The sequence below is a fragment of the Salmo trutta genome, chromosome 18, assembly GCF_901001165.1.
Source record: "Salmo trutta chromosome 18, fSalTru1.1, whole genome shotgun sequence".
Lineage (NCBI taxonomy): Eukaryota > Metazoa > Chordata > Actinopteri > Salmoniformes > Salmonidae > Salmo > Salmo trutta.
The window spans coordinates 50,012,426-50,034,715 of NC_042974.1; the positions used below are offsets into that span (position 1 = coordinate 50,012,426).

Below are 22,290 nucleotides of genomic sequence, written 5' to 3' on the forward strand. Positions count from 1 at the left end.
TTCTTGCCATAATATGGACTTGGTCTTTTACCAAATAGGGCTATCTTCTGTATACCACCCCTACCTTGTCACAACACAACTGATTGGCTCAAACACATTAAGAAGCAAATATTCCACAAATTAACTTTTAACAAGGCACACCTGTTAATTGAAATGCATTCCAGGTGGCTACATCATGAAGCTGGATGAGAGAATGCCAAGAGTGTACAAAGCTGTCAAGGCAAAGGGTGACTACTTTGAAGAATTTGAAATATATTCCATATGTGTTATTTCATAGTTTTGATCTCTTCACTATTATTCTACAATGTAGAAAATAGTAAAAATAAAGAGAAACCCTGGAATGAGTAGGTGTGTCCAAACTTTTGACTGTTACTGTATACAGTTGAAGTCAGAAGTTTACATACACTTAAGTTGGAGTCATTAAAACTTGTTTTTCAACCGCTCCACAAATTTCTTGTTAACCACTATAGTTTTGGCAAGTCGGTTAGGACATCTACTTTGTGCATGACACAAGTAATTTTTCCAACAATTGTTTACAGACAGATTATTTCACTTATACGACACTGTATTACAATTCCAGTGGGTCAGAAGTTTGCATACACTAAGTTGACTGTGCGTTTAAACAGCTTGGAAAATTCCAGAAAACGATGTCATGGCTTTAGAAGCTTCTGATAGACTAATTGACATAATTTCTGTCAATTGGAGGTGTACCTGTGGATGTATTACAAGGCCTACATTCAAACTCACTGCCTCTTTGCTTGACATCATGGGGCAATCAAAAGAAATCAGCCAAGACCTCAGAAAAAGAAATGTAGACCTCCACAAGTCTGGTTTATCCTTGGGAGCAATTTCCAAATGCCTGACTGTACCACGTTAATCTATACAAACAATAGTACGCAAGTATAAACACCATGGGACCACGCAGCCGTCATCCCGCTCAGGAAGGAGACGCGTTCTGTCTCCAAAAGATGAACGTACTTTGGTGCGAAAAGTGCAAATCAATCCCAGAACAACAGTAAAGGACCTTGTGAAGATGCTGGAGGAAACCGGTACAAAGGTATCTATATCCACAGTACAACAAGTCCTATATCGAGCCAGTGCTCCAAAGCCAGACTACGGTTTGCAACTTCACATTGGGACAAAGATCGTACTTTTTGGAGAAATGTCCTCTGGTCTGATGAAACCAAAATAGAACTGTTTGGCCATAATGACCATCATTATGGTTGGAGGAAAAATGGGGATGCTTGCAAGCCGAAGAACACCATCCCAACCGTGAAGCACGGGGGTGGCAGCATCATGTTGTGGTGTGCTTTGCTGCAGGAGGGACTGGTGCACTTCACAAAATACATCGCATCATGAGGAAGGAAAATTATGTGGATACATTGAAGGAACATCTCAAGACATCAGTCAGGAAATTAAAGCTTGGTCACAAATGGGTCTTCCAAATGGACAATGACCCCAAGCATACTTCCAAAGTTGTGGCCATCACAAAGCCCTGATCTCAATCCTGTAGAAGATTTGTGGGCGAAACTGAAAAAGAGTGTGTGAGCAAGGAGGCCTAGAAACCTGACACCACCTCTGTCAGGAGGAATGGGCCAAAATTCACCCAACTTGTTGTGGGATGCTTGTGGAAGGCTACGTGAAACGTTTGACCCAAGTTAAACAATTTAAAGGCAATGCTACCAAATACTAATTGAGTGTATGTAACCTTCTGACCCACTGGGAATGTGATGAAAGAAATAAAAGTGGTAATCCTAACTGACCTAAGACAGGGAATTTTTACTAGGATTAAATGTCAGGAATTGTGAAAAACTGAGGTTAAATGTATTTAGCTAAGGTGTATGTAAACTTCCGACTTCAACTGTATATATTTTATATATTTACAAAAAAATATATGGGGGATTGGAAATGATGCACACAATTACATTGATTGAAAGCACAATATATCTGCAATATTAAAGCTGATCCACCCTCTAAAAAAATAATAATAATTAATAATCACATGCTGTCAACGGCATCCAAATTTAAGTTGTATTCCAACTTGTCATGAGCATCCATTTTAAACAGTTGTATTTGTTATGTTCTCTATGTATCCCTTTTGAATTATTGTTGTGTGTTCTTTTTTACTCACCTTATATGCCCTATGGGAGACACCATACCTGCCTGCGTTAAACAAAATGTATGTTATTTCACGAACTTGAGGAGAGTGTAACGGGCGTCGTATAGAGGGGACCAAGGCGCAGCGTGTTGAGTGCTCATATTGCCTTCTAATGAAATCGAACACTTAGACAAATAAACAAAACGATAGCCAACAGTTCTGTCAGAAACAGAAAACAACTACCCACGAAAACCAAGTGGGAAAAGGCTGCCTAAGTATGGCTTCCAATCAGAGACAGTGATAGACAGCTGCCTCTGATTGGAAACCATACCCGGCCAAAACATAGAAACAAAAACATAGAATGCCCACCCCCTTCACACCCCGACCTAACTAAACAGAGAAAAAACAGTTCTCCTAGGTCAGGGCGTGACAGTACCCCCCCCCCAAAGGTGCAGACTCCCGGATGCAAACCTGAACCTATAGGGGAGGGTCCGGGTGGGCATCTGTACTTGGCGGCAGCTCTGGTTCGGGGCATAGCACCCCCACCGCCCGCTGATCCCCCAGCTTCTGTGTCTCCTGAGGAACCAGACCGTGGATCATCGCTGGAGGCTTTGGAACGCCAACCGTCGCTGAAGACTCTGGGCTGAAGGCCGCCTCTGAAGACTCTGGGCTGCAGACCCCCGCTGAAGACTCTGGGCTGCAGACCGCCGCTGAAGACTCTGGACTGCAGACCGTCGCTGAAGACTCTGGACTGCAGACCGTCGCTGAAGATTCTGGGCTGCATACCATCGCTGAAGACTCTGGACTGCAGACCGTCGCCGAAGACTCTGGGCTGCGGACCGTCGCCGAAGACTCTGGGCTGCGGACCGTCTCCGGAGGCTCCGGACTGGGGAGCGTCGCCGGAGGCTCCGGACTGGGGAGCGTCGCCGGAGGCTCCGGACTGGGGAGCGTCGCCGGAGGCTCCGGACTGGGGAGCGTCGCCGGAGGCTCCGGACTGGAGAGCGTCGCTGCAGGCTCCGCGCCATGGATCATCTCTACAGGGTCCGGGCCATGGATCATCCATACAGGCTTCTTGCCATGGATCATCCCTACAGGCTCCGGACCATGGATAATCCCTACAGGCTTCTTGCCATGGATTATCCCTACAGGCTCCGGGCCATGGATCATCACTGGAGGCTTCGTGCCATGGATCATCTCTACCGGCTTCGGACCATAGATTATCACTGGAGGCTTTTCTCGTGGAGCTGAAACAGGTCTCACTGGACTGGAGAGACGTACTGAGGACCAGGTGCGCAGAACTGGCACAGGGCATACTGGACCGTGGAGGCGCACTGGAGGGAGAGTGCGAGGAGCAGACACATGCTCACCACGATAAGCACGGGGAGTTGGCTCAGGTTTCACCCCTGGCCCTGCCAAACTACCCGTGTGCCCCCCCCCAAAAAAATTGGGGGCTGCCTCTCGTTCTTCCTTTGTTGCCGTGCTTGTTCCTCATAGTATCGCCGTTCCGCTCTCACTGCCTCTATCTCCCCTTGCGGATGGCGATACTCCCCAGGCCTTGTCCAAGGTCCTGCCCCATCCAGGATTTCTTCCCAGGTCCAGTCCTCCTGATCACGCTGCTTGGTCCAATCTTGGTGGGTAGTTCTGTAACGGGCGTCGTATAGAGGTGACCAAGGCGCAGCGTGTTGAGTGCTCATATTGTATTCTAATGAAATCGAACACTTAGACAAATAAACAAAACGACAGCCAACACTTCTGTCAGGTTACACAAACGAAACAGAAAATAACTACCCACGAAAACCAAGTGGGAAAAGGCTGCCTAAGTATGGCTTCCAATCAGAGACAACGATAGACAGCTGCCTCTGATTGGAAACCATACCCGGCCAAAACATAGAAACAAAAACATAGAATGCCCACCCCCTATAACACCCCGACCTAACTAAACAGAGAAAAAACAGTTCTCCTAGGTCAGGGCGTGACAGAGAGATGTAGCTAGTACACCCAAGTAGTTCTAAAGAATTTAGCTAGTCTTGTTCGTCTACATAACAGCATTTTCTCTTGAAATCGGAGTTCCTGAAGTTTCCCAACCATAGGCCAGTTGGAGTATGAATGTGAATAGACAGTATATAGGTGGTTTAAATGATAAGGCTAACTTTCCTACTAACCTTGTGAAAGTTGATGGTGCCTAATTCTTGACAATCCATTATTTTACTACTAACAACAACTGAGTTTGCAAAATTATTTTGCCTAATTGATTTTGGTAGCTAGCATCAGACTACAACGTTAGAGTTACAAACACTTAATAACAATAATTTGGACAATAGATTCCAAAAACGTATTACAAAGAAGAAAAAAGCTTGCTACCTAGCCATAAAATAAATACATTTAAACTTACCCACCATGATAGCTAACAGCTGGGCTTCTTTGGTGGACATTGCCCAAGTGGTAATGTGGTTAAGCACGTCGTGATTGACATACAACACGGCCCATGTGAGCTGTCACCAACGAACCAGTGTAGAGAATACTGGTCTATGAAAACCTCATGTGATCTGTTAGAAGAAACAGGTCCCACCACCAAGAACTCCTGCTCTCTCTCTCTCCATGCTTGCAAATCGCTGTTTACACATAGGGCGCTATGTGCGCTGGTAGGGCGCTAAAGCAGTGCCAAAAGTCTGAGCGCGCAAAATTGACATGCACATTTTTCCATGTTCACAACTCATCAGTTACATGTTCGAGAATGTATTTACAACTACAGATTATTCTTTCATGTTCACAACTTATCCTTAAGTACAGAAAATGTGATTGGCAGACGTGATCAACAGAGATGGTACCTGGATAGTACACGAGTTTTGATTGGTTTACTGTTAAGTACTTGGCAGAGTTTGCCTGTTCAGCTAGCGAACATAAAAGTAAGTATTTTTAACTTCTTTGGGATAGGGGGCAGTATTTGCACGGCCGGATAAAAAACGTACCTGATTTAATCTGGTTACTACTCATGCTCAGAAACTAGAATATGCATATAATTAGTAGATTTGGATAGAAAACACTCTAACGTTTCTAAAACTGTTTGACTGGTGTCTGTGAGTATAACAGAACTCATATTGCAGGCCAAAATCTGAGAAGATTCCATACAAGAAGTGCCCTGTCTGACAATTAGTTGTCCTTCTGTTGCATCTCTATCAACATTATAGCATCTGTGCTGTAACATGACACTTTCTAAGGCTTCCATTGGCTCTCTAAAGCCGCCAGAAAGTGAAATGGGGTGTCTGCTGTCTCTGGGCAAAGTACAGCAGCTCTGTTTGTGAGTGGTCAGCCTGGGGACAGTGAGACTGGAGATGCGAAGTCACGAGACTCATTTTTTTCTTTCAGCCTTTGAATGAATACAACATTGCCCGGTTGGAATATTATCGCTATTTTACGAGAAAAATAGCATAAAAATTGATTTTAAACAGCGTTTGACTTGCTTCGAAGTACGGTAATGGAATATTTTGAATTTTTTTGTCACGAAATGCGCTCACGCGTCACCCTTCGGATAGTGACCTGAACGCACGAATTTGGATATAACTATGGATTATTTGGAACCAAAACAACATTTGTTGTTGAAGTAGAACGCCTGGGAGTGCATTCTGATGAAGAACAGCGAAGGTAATCCAATTTTTCTAATAGTAATTCTGAGTTTAGTGAGCCCCAAACTTGGTGGGTGTCACATTAGCTAGCCTGTGATGGCCGAGCTATGTACTCAGAATATTGCAAAATGTGCTTTCGCCGAAAAGCTATTTGAAAATCGGACACCGCAATTGCATAAAGGAGTTCTGTATCTATAATTCTTAAAATAATTGTTATGTATTTTGTCAACGTTTATCATGAGTAATTTAGTAAATTCACCGGGAGTTTTCGGTGGGTATGGTAGTTATGAACATCACATGCTAATGTAAAAAGCTGGTTTTTGATATAAATATGAACTTGATTGAACAAAACATGCATGTATTGTATAACATAATGTCCTAGGAGTGTCATCTGATGAAGATCATCAAAGGTTAGTGCTGCATTTAGCTGTGGTTTGGGTTTATGTGACATATATGCTTGCTTGGAAAATGGCTGTGTGATTATTTGTGCCTATGTACTCTCCTAACATAATCTAATGTTTTGCTTTCGTTGTAAAGCCTTTTTGAAATCGGACAATGTGGTTAGATTAACTTCTTACATCTAGACGCTAGCGGAACACCACTCCAATATCCAATGATAGGGCGTGGCGCGAAATACAAACTCCTCGAAAATCCGAAAACTTCAATTTTTCAAACATATTACTTTTTTACACCATTTTAAAGACAAGACTCTCCTTTATCTAACCACACTGTCCGATTTCAAAAAGGCTTTACAATGAAAGCAAAACATTAGAATATGTCAGCAGAGTACCCAGCCAGAAATAATCAGACACCCATTTTTCAAGCTAGCATATAATGTCACAAAAACCAAAACCACAGCTAAATGCAGCACTAACTTTTGATGATCTTCATCAGATGACACTCCTAGGACATTATGTTATACGATACATGCATGTTTTGTTCAATCAAGTTCATATTTATATCAAAAAACTGCTTTTTACATTAGCATGTGACGTTCAGAACTAGCATTCCCACCGAACACTTCCGGTGAATTTACTAAATTACTCACGATAAACGTTCACAAAAAACATAACAATTATTTTAAGAATTATAGATACAGAACTCCTTTATGCAATCGCGGTGTCCGATTTTAAAATAGCTTTTCGGTGAAAGCACATTTTGCAATATTCTGAGTAGATAGCCCGGCCATCATGGCTAGCTATTTTGACACCCACCAAGTTTGGTACTCATCAAACTCAGATTTACTACAAGAAAAATTGGATTACCTTTGCTGTTCTTCGTCAGAATGCACTCCCAGGACTTCTACTTCAATAACAAATGTTGGTTTGGTTCCAAATAATCCATAGTTATATCCAAATAGCGGCGTTTTGTTCGTGCGTTCAAGACACTATCCGAAGGGTAAAGAAGGGTGACGAGCCCGGCGCGTTTCGTGACAAAACATTCAAAATATTCCATTACCGTACTTCGAAGCATGTCAAACGCTGTTAAAATCAATTTTTATGCGATTTTTCTCGTAAAAAAGCGATAATATTCCGACCGGGAAACCCTGTTTTTGTTCAACGACAAAAAAATAAAAACATGGAGTCGGCTCGTGCACGCGCCCCCAGTCTCATTGTTCTCAGATCGACCACTATCCAAATGCGCTACTGTTTTTCAGCCATGGCCTGCAAAGTCATCATTCAACGTTCTGGCGCCTTCTGAGAGCCTATGGGAGCCTTAGAAAGTGTCACGTTACAGCAGAGATCCTTTGTTTTGGATAGAGATGACAAAGAAGGCCAAGAAATGGTCAGACAGGGTACTTCCTGTACAGAATCTTCTCAGGTTTTGGCCTGCCATTTGAGTTCTGTTATACTCACAGACACCATTCAAACAGTTTTAGAAACTTTGGAGTGTTTTCTATCCAAAGCCACTAATTATATGCATATTCTAGTTTCTGGGCAGGAGTAATAACCAGATTAAATCGGGTACATTTTTTATCCGGCCGTGAAAATACTGCCCCCTATCCATAACAAGTTAACGAGAGTCCTATCTTTAAAATGGTGTAAAATAGTTGATTGTTTGAGAAAATTGAATTGTGGTATTTTAGTTGGTTTTGTATTTCGCGCCGTGCAATGCCATTGGCTGTTGGCTAGGGGTTCCGCTAGCGGAACGTCTGTCCTTAACAGGTTTTAAAAACATTTGCCATAATTGACATTGCCAACAAATGGAAATGTGTTCAGAAGAAAGAAATATACACAGTATGTAAAAACCAGCTCCTCCCTCACCAGAGATCGATCACCTCGAAAACTAGAGCAGATTCGATGCTTCGGCCCATTACCTACTTTAAATGTCTGTACCAAACTATTTTTGCTCTCCCTTGGCTACCTCAAATGTTTTCATAGCCATTACCTGCGGTCACCCTGGAAACCCAACAAATGGTCGAACTAACGGCAGCGAGTTCAACCTGAACGATGTTGTAAACTTCACCTGCAGCAAAGGATATCTGTTGCATGGTGCCTCAAGAGCCCAGTGCAGGATGAATGGACATTGGAGCAACCCTCTTCCAGTCTGTAGAGGTAAGACACAGTAACAAATACATCCAAATGAACCACCTCTTAGGGCAACATACAGTAAATCCATTGTTTTTGTAAGAATTGCTCAAGCTTAGTAAATCTGGTTGGGAATCATTGATGAACAGCAATATTGAAACCTTGTCTCTGATTTTCAAGCAAATTTAAGTTAGGACTGAGACTGGATCACTCACTAACACTCAACACCTCTTGAAAAGCCATTCTGGTGTCTATGACATAACTTTTGTTTTTATTGTCCTGCTGAAAAATAACATTCAATCCCAGGGTTAGGTTTTCAAAAGACTGAAGCGGGTTTTCCTCTAACTTTTTACCTGGGCTTTGCTCCTTTCATATTTATTTTGATCCTGACAAACTCCACAGTTCCTGCCTGTGACATGCATACCCATGACACGATGCTGCCGCAATGCTTGAAAATACTATCGACTGTATATCAATTTAATTTGTGGGTAAAGTGCATTCTTTATTTTGTATTACTAGTCTGTGCATGTCAATGTCTGTGCATTCATCTTACCCACTGTGTATTAGGTGATTTCCTGTTCCAGTGAGGTGATTTCAAATTCTAATGTAAAGTAAGAAACCATATTACATGACAACATATTTTCTGACACAAAGTAGGTGCATGTAGGCAATCTTTGCAGATCAGTAATTAATCTGGTTACGTGCTTAAGGAATGGTAAAATTGACTTTAACAGTTATCCAGGACATCTTGTGCTGTGGCTTTGACCTGGTTTCAACTATTTTCCAGTTTACAGGTCAAATAATGATGGATTTTGGTTTCTATCCCCTCTTTGGAATGAATGAAGAATAAAACAAGTGTAGTGGTAGTGTGACAGAATTTGCCCAATTTATGTAAAAATCACCTATGGATGAATTTTCACTTTCAGATTATATATATCACTATCAGATTAAACGTTCTCTAAAGACCAAATGCTTAAGTCAATAATCACATTCATTTGTATGGAAATAATAGTTCTGCATGCTGAAAAATTCAGGTACAACTAGGAAAAAATAAAGTTGCATTTGTAAAGAAAATATCCTCATACACCTGCCACAACAATGGTCAGTCACTTCCTCACTCAATCCATTGAGTGTTCTTATAGTATGTAAGTGTGCTCCCTGCTACCGACATTGTTCTATTTCATTTTGTAAGCCAATCTGCACTTCCACACATTTACCCAGGGTTCCTGTAGTATAGCCTTCCAACAATCACCTCAAGAGGGTTACCCCAATAAGGTTTTCTATTATAGGCAAGGAACACGCCAATAAATCAAATTTTATTAGTCACATGCGCCGAATACAACATGCTTACTTACGAGCCCCTAACCAACAATGCAGTTAAAAAATAAATACAAATAAAAATGTAACAGGTAATTAAAGAGCAGCACTAAATAACAATAGGGAGACTATATACAGGGGGGTACCGGTACAGAGTCAATGTGCGAGGGCACCGGTTACTCGAGGTAATTGAGGTAATATGTACATGTAGGTAGAGTTATTAAAGTGACTATGCATAGCTAAAAACAGAGAGTAGCAGCGGTGTAAAAGGGAGGGGGGGGGCAATGCAAATAGTCTGGGTAGCCATTTGATTAGATGTTCAGGAGTCTTATGGCTTGATGTAGAAGCTGTTTAGAAGCCTCTTGGACCTAGATTTGGCACTCAGGTACTGCATTCCATGTGGTAGCAGAGAGAACAGTTTATGACTAGGGTGGCTGGAATCTTTGACAATTTTTAGGGTCTTCCTCTGACACCAACTGGTATAGAGGTCCTGGATGGCAGGAAGCTTTGCCCCAGGGATGTACTGGGCCATACGCACTACCCTCTGTAGCGCCTTGCGGTCAGAGGCCGCACGGTTTTCATACCAGGCAGTGATGACACCAGTCAGGATGCTCCCAATGGTGCAGCTGTAGAACATTTTGAGGATCTGAGGACCCATGGCAAATCATTTCAGTCTCCTGAGGGGGAATAAGTGTTGTCGTGCCCTCTTCACGACTGTCTTGGTGTGATTGGACCATGTTAGTTTGTTGTTGATGTGGACACCAAGGAACTTCATGCTCTCAACCTGCTCCACTAGAGTCCCGTCGATAGGAATGGGGACGTGCTCGGTCCTCTTGTTCCTGTAGTCCACAATCATCTCCTTTGTCTTGATCACGTTGAGGGAGAGGTTGTTGTCCTGGCACCACACGGCCAGGTCTCTGACCTCCTCCCTATAGGCTGTCTCGTCATTATCGGTGATCAGGCCTACCACTGTTGTGTCATCAGCAAACCTAATGAGGGTGTTGGAGTCGTGCCTGGCCGTGCAGTCATGAGTGAACAGGGAGTACAGGATGGGACTGAGCACCCACCCCTGAGGGGCCCCTGTGTTGAAGATCAGCGTGGTGGATGTGTTGTTACCTACCTTTACCACATGGGGCGGCACGTCAGGAAGTCCAGGATCCAGTAGCAGAGGGAGGTGTTTAGTCCCAGGGTCCTTAGCTTATTGATGAGTTTTTAGGGCGCTATGATGTTGAACGCTGAGCTGTAGTCAATTAATAGCATTGTCACATAGGTGTTCCTTTTATCCAGGTGGGAAAGGGCAGTGTGGAGTGCAATAGAGATTGCGTCATCTGTGGATCTGTTAGGGCGGTTTGCAAATTGGTGATGGTCTAGGGTTTCTGGGATATTGGTGTTGATGTGAGCCATGACCAGCCTTTCAAAGCACTTCACAGCTACAGACGTGAGTGCTACGGGTCGGTAGTCATTTTTATTTTATATTTATTTCACCATTATTTAACCAGGTAGGCTAGTTGAGAACAAGTTCTCATTTACAACTGCGACCTGGCCAAGATAAAGCAAAGCAGTGTGACACAGACAACAACACAGAGTTACACATGGAGTAAGCAATAAACAAGCCAATAACACAATAAACAAGTCATTGACACAGTAGAAAAAAAGAAAGTATATATACAGTGTGTGCAAAAGGCATGAGGAGGTAGGCAATAAATAGGCCATAGGAGCGAATAATTACAATTTAGCAGATTAACACTGGAGTGATAAATGAGCATATGATGATGTGCAAGTACAAATACTGGTGTGCAAAAGAGCAGAAAAGTAAATAAAATAAAAACAGTATGGGGATGAGGTAGGTAGAGTGGGTGGGCAATTTACAGATGGACTATGTACAGCTGCAGCGATCGGTTAGCAGCTCAGGTAGCTGATGTTTAAAGTTGGTGAGGGAAATAAAAGTCTCCAACTTCAGTGATTTTTGCAATTCGTTCCAGTCACTGGCAGCAGAGAACTGGAAGGAAAGGCGGCCAAATGAGGTGTTGGCTTTGGGGATGATCAGTGAGATATACCTGCTGGAACGTGTGCTACGGGTGGGTGTTGTTATCGTGACCAGTGAACTGAGATAAGGTGGAGCTTTACCTAGCATAGACTTATAGATGACCTGGAGCCAGTGGGTCTGGCGACGAATATGTAGCGAGGGCCAGCCGACTAGAGCATACAGGTCGCAGTGGTGGGTGGTATAAGGTGATTTGGTAACAAAACGGATGGCACTGTGATAGACTGCATCCAGTTTGCTGAGTAGAGTAATGGAAGCTATTTTGTAGATGACATCGCCGAAGTCGAGGATTGGTAGGATAGTCCGTTTTACTAGGGTAAGTTTGGCGGCGTGAGTGAAGGAGGCTTTGTTGTGAAATAGAAAGCCGATTCTAGATTTGATTTTGGATTGGAGATGTTTAATATGAGTCTGGAAGGAGAGTTTACAGTCTAGCCAGACACCTAGGTATTTATAGTTGTCCACATATTCTAGGTCGGAACCGTCCAGGGTGGTGATGCTAGTCGGGCGGGCAGGTGCGGGCAGCGAACGGTTGAAAAGCATGCATTTGGTTTTACTAGCGTTTAAGAGCAGTTGAAGGCCATGGAAGGAGTGTTGTATGGCATTGAAGCTCGTTTGGAGGTTTGTTAGCACAGTGTCCAAGGAAGGGCATGAAGTATACAGAATGGTGTCGTCTGCGTAAAGGTGGATCAGGGAATCGCCCGCAGCAAGAGTGACATCATTGATATACACAGTGAAAAGAGTCGGCCCGAGAATTGAACCCTGTGGTACCCCCATAGAGACTGCCAGAGGTCTGGACAACAGGCCCTCAGATTTGACACACTGAACTCTGTCTGCAAAGTAGCTGGTGAACCAGGCCAGGAAGTCATTAGAAAAACCAAGGCTATTGAGTCTGCCGATAAGAATACGGTGATTGACAGAGACGAAAGCCTGGGCCACGTCGATGAAGACGGCTGCACAGTACTGTCTTTTATCGATGGCGGTTATGATATCGTTTAGTACCTTGAGTGTGTCTGAGGTGCACCCGTGACCGGCTCAGAAACCGGATTGCACAGCGGAGAAGGTACAGTGGGATTCGAAATGGACAGTGATCTGTTTATTAACTAGGCTTTCGAAGACTTTAGATAAGCCGGGCAGGATGGAAATAGGTCTGTAACAGTTTGGGTCTAGGGTGTCACCCCCTTTGAAGAGGGGGATGACCGCGGCAGCTTTCCAATCTTTAGGGATCTCAGACGATACGAAAGAGGTTGAACAGGCTGATAATAGGGGTTGCAACAATGGCTGCGGATAGTTTTAGAAAGAGAGGGTCCAGATTGTCTAGCCCAGCTGATTTGTTCAGGTCCAGGTTTTGCAGCTCTTTCAGAACATCTGCTCTCTGGATTTGGGTGAAGGAGAAGCTGGAGAGGCTTGGCAGGTTACCTTAGTGTTTTTTGGCACGGACTATGGTAGTCTGCTTAAAACATGTTGGTATTACAGACTCGGACAGGGAGAGGTTTAAAATGTCAGTGAAGACACTTGCCAGTTGGTCAGTGCGTGCACTGAGTATACGTCCTGGTAATCTGTCTGGCCCTGCGACCTTGTGAATGTTGACCTGTTTAAAGGTCTTACTCACATCGGCTGCAGAGAGCGTGATCACACAGTCTTCCGGAACAACTGGTGCTCTCATGCATGTTTCAGTGTTATTTACCTCGAAGCGAGCATCGAAGTTGTTTAACTCGTCTGGTAGGCTTATGTCACTGGGCAGCTCTCGGCTGTGCTTCCCTTTGTAATCTGTAATGGTTTGCAAGCCCTGCCACATCCGACATAGTGGGATTTCTATTAAGCTTCCGGGTTAGAGTCCTGCTCCTTGAAAGCGGCAGCTCTAGCCTTTAGCTCAGTGCGGATGTTACCTGTAATCCATGGCTTCTGGTTGGGGTATGTACGTGCGGTTTCTGTGGGGACGACATCATCGATGCACTTATTGATGAAGCCAATGACTGATATGGTGTACTCCTCAATGCCATAGGAAGAATCCTGGAACATATTCTAGTCTGTGCTAGCAAAACAGTCCTGTAGCTTAGCATCTGCTTCATCTGACCAATTTTTTATTGATCTAGTCACTGGTGCTTCCTGCTTTAATTTTTGCTTGTAATCAAGAATCAGGAGGATATAATTATGGTCAGATTTGTCAAATGGAGGGTGAGGGAGAGCTTTGTATGCATCTCTGTGTGTGGAGTAAAGGTGGTCAGAGTTTTTTCCCTTGGTTGCACATTTAACATGCTGATAGAAATTTGGTAAGACCGATTTAAGTTTCCCTGCATTAATGTCCCCAGCCACTAGGAGCGCCGCCTCTGGGTGAGTGTGTTCCTGTTTGCTGATGGCGGAATATAGCTCATTGAGTGCAGTCTTAGTGCCAGCATCGGTCTGTGGGGGTATGTAGACAGCTACGAAAAATACAGATGAAAACTCTCTAGGAAGATAGTGCAGTCTGCAGCTTATCATGAGATACTCTACCTCAGGTGAGCAAAACCTTGAGACTTCCGTGCACCAGCTGTTGTTTACATATATGCATAGTCCGTAACCCCTTGTCTTACCAGACGCCACTGTTCTATCCTGTTGATACAGCGTATAACCAGCCAGCTGTATGTTGATAGTGTCGTCGTTCAGCCACGACTCCGTGAAGCATAAGATATTACAGTTTTGAATGTCCCATTGGTAGTTTAATCTTCGACATAGGTCATCGATTATATTTTCCAAAGATTGCACGTTCGCTAGCAGAATGGAAGGTAGTGGGGGTTTATTCGATCAACTACGAATTATCAGAAGGCAGCCCGCCCTCTGGCCCCTTTTTCTCCGCCTTCTCTTCACGCAAATGACGGGGATCTGTGCCTGTTCCCGGGAAAGCAGTATGTCATTCAGGTCGGGCTAGTCGGACTCGTTAACGGAAAAAAAGGATTCTGCCAGTTCGTGGTGAGTAATCGCAGTTCCAATGTCCAGAAGTTATTTTCGGTCATAAGAGACGGTAGTAGCAACATTGTGTACAAAATAATGAAAAAATTAAGTTACAAACAACGCAAAGAAACGAACAAAAACACAATTGGATAGGAACACGTAAAACTTCAGCCTTCTCCGGTGCCGTTTTAGGAATAAGAGTTTTTGGCACCTGCCAACAGCAGGTGCTAATTATCAATTGTTTTATATTTTTTTCCTCCCTCTTTTCCCTAGGGCTTAATTGACTGCCAGGGCATTGTCAGCTGTCACTGAGGGAAAGCAATCTGTTTTGTTTCCCCTGGACATTACTTTAACTTTAGGCATTTTTTGTTGTTGAAGGGCAATAGCTGAAAACAATGTTCAGCCAACTCTGAGGCAAGAGGTGCAACTTATTGTTACTGGGGCTTCCTGCCCTGATGGTTTTACATTTTGTGACAAGTGAATCTAAACTAAACTGAAACTGCAACCCACATGAATTACATTGTTACACAGTTATTAGATCAACTTTATGTCAAATGCTATTGACTGTAGAAACATGAGAGAAGCTTACACACTGTTTAAGTATATATTAAAAAGCATGAATGGGTTGATTGAAATGACTCAGAACTTGAACAATAACCCTGCTATTCAAGCTTTCTCATTGATTTCCCTTCTCTTCTCACTCTTGGTTTCACTGTCAGGCGTTAAGCATTCGGTTGATTTTATCTTGCAGTGGTAAACTGCTCCGATCCAGGCTTTGTGGAGAATGCCATTCGTCACCCGCAGCAGCGTTTCCCCGAGAGCTTCAACTATAGAACCAGTGTGATGTATCACTGCAAGAGGGCCTTCTATCTGCTCGGCTCATCACTTCTCACCTGTCAGTCAAACGGCCTCTGGGACAGATCACTTCCTAAGTGCCTTTGTGAGTAATATGCTAGGATTGTCTTGATCAGGGTACAAGAAGTGGCAGAGGTGGAATCTGGGTCCCACTTCGTGTGGTCACTGTTGGAGAATGATAGAAAGTGTGAAATGTACCATTCTTATTGTGGGGAGAAGATATGTAATATGGGGATGGTGCAAGGGATTTGTGAAGAATTTATAGTGTTAGTGTTTGAAAATAAAGAATATAGAAACATTATGGCTTTGCTGACAATGTCATATGTAGTGTTAATGTTTGTGATAAAAGGTGGGTTGTGGGAGTAGTGGTGGTAGTAGTAGTGGGAGTAGTGGTAGTAGTAGTAGTAGCAGGAGTGGGAGTAGTAGTGGGAGTAGTAGTAGATAAACAATTAAAATGTAATTGTGGTAGTAGCTAACACTGAAGGCACAAGAACAATGGTGTATATCCATGATCAACTCAGTATTTCTATCAACTGTCCTCTCTGAACCTTTTCTCTCCATTTCGCCTGAAGCTATTTCCTGTGGTGATCCTGGCACACCACCCCAAGCTGTCATGTCAGGCAGGAAGTTCACCAACGGCGGCGTGCTCCATTATACCTGCAGCCAGGGCCGAGCGCTGATTGGGAACGCCACGCGCTACTGTCAGGAGGACGGGCGCTGGAGTGGGTCACCACCCTACTGCTCAGGTATTTCCATCAGCAGGGGCCTACCACTCTGCCAGCCAGGGGCGACCTGAAGGCTCTAATGGTGCACAGAAATACCACAGATCAACAGGTTTCAGGGATGTCAAACCGAGCTAGAAAAGCTATGGATTTCTGTGGGTTTTTCTTGTGTGGTAGCTAGAGATGTAAGATGCAAGCACTCTGGGTAGAGCCTTGGTAGCCTTTCATGTTAGTTGAAAGGGAGGGGGAAAAGCCTATTTCCATCTCAGAAAAAAGGCTAGAGTGACTGATATGAGCTGCCTATGGGACTGCTGTGGTGAGGGATGGCTGGTTATTTGAGTGTTGGATATTTTCTCTCTCCCTCATGAGGTGGTAGTTCCGGGGAGTGCGGTGACCCTGGAATCCCACCTCACGGCTCCAGGCTAGGGGAGAAGTTCCAGCTGAAGAGCCTGCTGCGATTCACCTGTGATGCCGGTTTTTCCCTGAGTGGCTCACCTGAGAGGACCTGCCTCCACAATGGCTCCTGGAGTGGCACCCAGCCAGTCTGTGAAGGTGAGACCCCTGCCATATATACTCAACTACTATACCTGTAGATACGTTATCCACTGTGACAATGACTCCCTTGACTGGGAATGAGCATAATCTGGGCATCATTGAGGGCTGATAAGGCAGTGTCATGGTTCGCCTTGTCGGACTGTTTTAATGATCAGTTCTATTGCAAAAGGAAATATTTTAGATTGTATGGCATTGCACAAATAATTGTTTTCCCAATGTATTGCTATTTTAATGGAAAATCAATGACGAGAACATTGCATGTCTGTGCAATGCAGGGATTTTTTCATAATTAGGATAACAGTAGAACTACTCAAGCATGATATATTATAATAACAGTTAAACCGGCTATTTGACAGATTTACTGGTTGCTATAAATGCTACATTTTCATACTCACTTGTCTGAATTTAGGACTCATTGATGTATGCAAGGGTTAGAAGTCCTACACAGACAACCCGCCACCGGTAATGTAGTGTACGATAATGCATTGCTTTAATGCACATTTTCAGAAAGGATTGCTCCATCGAGCACCTATTATAGTCTGCAATTACCTTAATGCTCAGCCATTTTGGGAAGAATTCAAAAGAGGAGAACTCAGGGTTATTTCTGACACTGTTTAATTCATCGGTTGAAAAATGAAGAGGGAACCTTGAGTGAAGCCAGGAGGGATGCTTATTGGCACATTCATATGAAGTATAAAATAAATTATGTACAAAGGCATGCAAATGTGGGTGTACTGAATATCTAAGCTGATCAGGGTTGGGGTCAATTCATAAAGTAAACTATATTCAAATTCAAATTCCAAATGTTCCTCATTGAAAAGTTTTGAAGATAATTGGAATAGCAATTTCAATGTACTCCCTGAATTTACTGGAATTTAAATAGAATTGATCTATATTTCTAAATAAATCTTAAATGAAGATCGTCTTAAACTGTGTCTCATCGGCCAACAACATTGATTGAGCTTTATATCTCTGTAATCCAACAATGAAATACAAAGAATTAGTAAAAATCAAATGAATTAAGACCGTCATTATTATGTATGCTCAACATAACGCATATCGTAGCATACCTTAAGATTGTGGGTACTTATGGGTTCCTTGTTTTCAGGTTACGTTGTTTCTCATTCCTATGTATGTTTTGGTGTTGAGGTTGTTATGTATTCTTCAGCACTTAGTTGCTCTGTTGTCTGTTTCTTATTTTAACCCAGTTATCATCAGTGTTGTGTGTTAGATGGGGTCGGATCCCCTATGCTAAGTGTTGGTTGGCGTTAGCATTTATTATTTTGCATTACCTAGTAGTTAATGTATCGTTTAGATGAAGCTAAATTATTACTAGGGGTGTTTGACTATGCCATTTAGCCCCTAACCCTAAACATAATTAATGTAATACAGATATTTGTTTTGCCCATGTAAGCCTGAGTGGTTAATGGATTGTCTACTATCTGAAATCAGCATGGCATAACCTTCAAAGGGTATTTACCTTTCATCCAAGCTGAAGGAATTCCTCTCTGATACATCTGTCAGAGAACACTATATCTTTTAAAGAAGCCCTGGTGGATTACTCCGTCTCCTTCCAACTTTCTTTCCGTCCTTCATTCCTTCATTCATTGTTTTTATTTTCATCATTAGGTCAGTTTTTGTGCATTTCTATATTTATAAATGTATTATTAATCATAGTTATTCAGTCTTCACGGCAACAGTACAAAGTACAAAGTGAGATAAGCCCGCAGATTGCTTACAGGAGATCAATAACGCTGCATTATTTAGAGGTCATTCATAATTGACTAGGGTTTAACGGTTGCTATAAGGGAGTTGAGACGGATCACTGCTTGGGTGATGCAAAGTGGATGGCGGCACACTATTTCTGTGACACAATAATGCTGTGCCCAGGTACTAAATGCAAATTCTCATGCACAGGGGGACCACAACACTGCTGTCACTTGGGAAATAATTACTTTGACGACCACCTAATTGGCAGCACCTGATGTGCTTATCAACAAGGCTCAGCACCTGGACAAGGTTGCTGCTGCCCCCTGGAGGAATGGAGTGTGGAAGGGGTAGTGAGCTGTAGTGTGCTATTTAAACTACCTAACCTATTCCCTAACGGTTGGTAAATACATATGGCCACAGCAGTCTCCCTTAGGGACTTCATTAACTCCTTATTGATCCACTTATTCTCTATATAAAGTGGTTACATTCTTATGGGAAGCTGTACATGGCTATTTGCTTCCTTTAACCTGCTGAGTATCCTGTTGCAGCCTTGAAGTGATATTATGTCTACACAGAGATAATGCTAAACATTCTTAGAAAGATGAATGATTACCAGAGTTCACTGCTCTTAAATGCTCAGCTATTGGCTTTTCTATGACTTGAGCTAATGAGTATTCGCTCAATCAACCCTAATTGAGTCATAAATACTCAAAGCTTGCACTGTAGCATAAGCCCCGGATATTCCTGCTGTAATCAAAAGCATTCATTGCATTTTGAGATCAGCATTTGTGTACATTTGCCATTCACTTTTACATGGGGGAAAGTGGAGAGCATATTTCCTCACAACGTATGTCATGCTTTGACTGATCCCTCTATGATTAATGCCCTCTGAAGATTCCCATGCTGCTGGTTCTCCCCTTCTGTAAACAAAGATGAAACTGCTTAAGCGCTATTGAGAGTATTTACGCAGGCTGTGTGAGTGAAAGCTCTGAAAGCTCTATTCATGTGAGTCGTGTGGTTATTTGTTGTCATATGTCCCCAATGCCTCATTATTTATGGGATGGACTTGTTGTTCCCAATTAATGTAATTGGTTTTTAAAGACGATATCTATCAATGTGTGTACACAGGCAGCCCAATTCTGATTTTCTTTTCAGTAATTGATCTTTTGACCAATTAGATCAGCTTTTAAAAATATTTGATGTGAAAAGATCTGATGTGATTGGTCAAAAGACCAATTAGTGGAAAAAATATCAGAATTGGGCTGCCTGTGTAAATGCAGCCTTTGAGAGTGAGGAGCCCATTTAATTTATTGCCTAACTTCTAAAATGCCACTACAAGTCATTGACAAAGGCTGATACATTTCATTAAAAAGCTTTAACTAATTGGATCAAATCAATAAGTATTTGATATTAATGTCTTGTTTCTGTTAGATTACAATTAAGTTGATCGGGTTGGTCAGCACCTGTAGAATATATTGTACTGAAGAACGATTGGACTTATTATGGGAGTAGATTAATTTCCTTTTATCCACAACCATAGCCAAGAGGGGTACTTTCATGGTTGCAAGTGACTTTAACCCTTTAGACCCCAATATAATTCTAGAATGCTGCTGTAGATTACTGAGAATTTTAAAGATAAAGAACATTTTCTAAAACATTTCAAACAGACATAGCTCAAAAACAAAGATATAGCTCAAAACCAAAAATGACAATTACAAGTTAACCTCTCTCGAGTATGTGGGACGAAATCGTCCCACCTAGTCAACAGCCAGTGGAATCGAGTGGCGCGATATTCAAAAACCTTAAAAATGCTATTACTTCAATTTCTCAAACATATGACTATTTTACACCATTTTAAAGACAAGACTCTCGTTAATCTAACCACATTGTCCGATTTCAAAAAGCCTTTACAACGAAAGCAAAACATTAGATTATGTCAGGAGAGTACCCAGCCAGAAATAATCACACACCCATTTTTCAAGCTAGCATATAATGTCACAAAAACCCAAACCACAGCTAAATGCAGCACTAACCTTTGATGATCTTCATCAGATGACACTCCTAGGACATTATGTTATACAATACATGCATGTTTTGTTCAATCAAGTTCATATTTATATCAAAAACCAGCTTTTTACATTAGCATGTGATGTTCAGAACTAGCAAACATACCGAAAACTTCCGGTGAATTTACTAAATTACTCACGATAAACGTTCACAAAAAACATAACAATTATTTTAAGAATTATAGATACAGAACTCCTTTATGCAATCGCGGTGTCAGATTTTAAAATAGCTTTTTGGCAAAAGCACATTTTGCAATATTCTGAGTAGATAGCTCGCCATCACGGGCTAGCTAATTTGACACCCACCAAGTTTGGCGTTCACTAAACTCAGAATTACTATAAGAAAAATTGGATTACCTTTGCTGTTCTTCGTCAGAATGACTCCCAGGACTTCTACTTCATTCAAGACACTATCCGAACGGTGACGCGCGGACGCATGTCGTGACAAAAAAATTCAAAATATTCCATTACCGTACTTCGAAGCATGTCAAACGCAGTTTAAAATCAATTTTATGCGATTTTTCTCGTAAAATAGCGATAATATTCCGCCCGAGAGACGTCGTTTTCGTTCAAAGACTGATAGAAGAAAATGGACTCTTCACGTGTAAGCGCAGCGCCCGTTTCATTGTTCTCAGATTGACCACTATCCAAATGCGCTACTGTTTTTCAGCCAGGGACTGCAGAGTCATCATTCAACGTTCTGGTGCCGTCTGAGAGCCTATGGGAGCCTTAGAAAATGTCACGTTACAGCAGAGATCCTCAGTTTTCAATAAAGAGGCTATGGAAGGCCAAGAAATGGTCAGAGAGGGCACTTCCTGTACAGAATCTTCTCAGGTTTTGGCCTGCCATATGAGTTCTGTTATACTCACAGACACCATTCAAACAGTTTTAGAAACTTTAGGGTGTTTTCTATCCAAATCAAACAATTATATGCATATTCTAGTTTCTAGGCAGGAGTAATAACCAGATTAAATCGGGTACGTTTTTTATCCGGATGTGAAAATACTGCCCCCCTAACCTACAGAGGTTAACTTAGTTATAAAGAGCACAACCTCTTCTTTAACTTCTATGGGCTAGGTGGGACGCTAGCGTCCCACCCGCGGTACACACTATCAACAGCCAGTGAAATAGCATGGCGCGAAATACAAAACAGCAAAATTCTCATAATTTTATTTTCTCAAACAATCAACTATTTTACACCATTTTAGAGATAAACATCTCGTTAATCTAACCACATTGTCCGATTTCAAAAAGGCTTTACGGCGAAAGCATACAATTAGATTATGTTAGGACATAAACTTCACAAGAAAAACCACAGCCATTTTCCAAGCATCAGATGGCACTCATAGGACTTCATGTTACACAATACATGTATGTTTTGCTCAATAAAGTTCATATTTATATCCAAAAACCCCATTTTACATAAGGCGCGTGATGTTCACAAAATGTATTCCCACCAAAACCCCCGGTGAATGAGCACATCAATTTACAAAAATACTCATCATAAACGTTGATTAAATTTACAACAGTTATTGAAAGAATTATAGATCTACTTCTCCTTAATGCAACCGCTGTGTCAGATTTTACAATAGCTTTACGGAGAAAGCACATTTTTCAATATTCTGAGTACATAGCTCAGCCATCAAAGCAAGCTATACAGATACCCGCCAAGTTCTGGGGTCAACTAAACTCAGAATTAGTATTATAAATATTCTCTTACCTTTGCTGATCTTCGTCAGAATGCACTCCCAGGACTCCTACTTCCACAACAAATTTTATTTTTGTTCGAAATACTCCATATTTATGTCCAAATACCTCCATTTTGTTCATGCGTTCAGATCACT

At 42.3% G+C, this 22,290-nt stretch overlaps 1 protein-coding gene across 2 annotated transcripts in view; it reads left to right on the forward strand.

The window, feature by feature from the left end:
- The window catches only part of LOC115153446 (CUB and sushi domain-containing protein 1), a 537,637-nt gene that overhangs the window by 490,329 nt on the left and 25,018 nt on the right, over positions 1–22,290 (forward strand). For both annotated transcript variants that reach the window (XM_029698898.1, XM_029698899.1), the window contains exons 54-57: positions 8,103–8,276; positions 15,290–15,478; positions 15,966–16,139; positions 16,485–16,667. In XM_029698898.1, the coding sequence (XP_029554758.1) occupies positions 8,103–8,276; positions 15,290–15,478; positions 15,966–16,139; positions 16,485–16,667 (720 nt within the window). The remainder of the gene's footprint in view (positions 1–8,102; positions 8,277–15,289; positions 15,479–15,965; positions 16,140–16,484; positions 16,668–22,290) is intronic.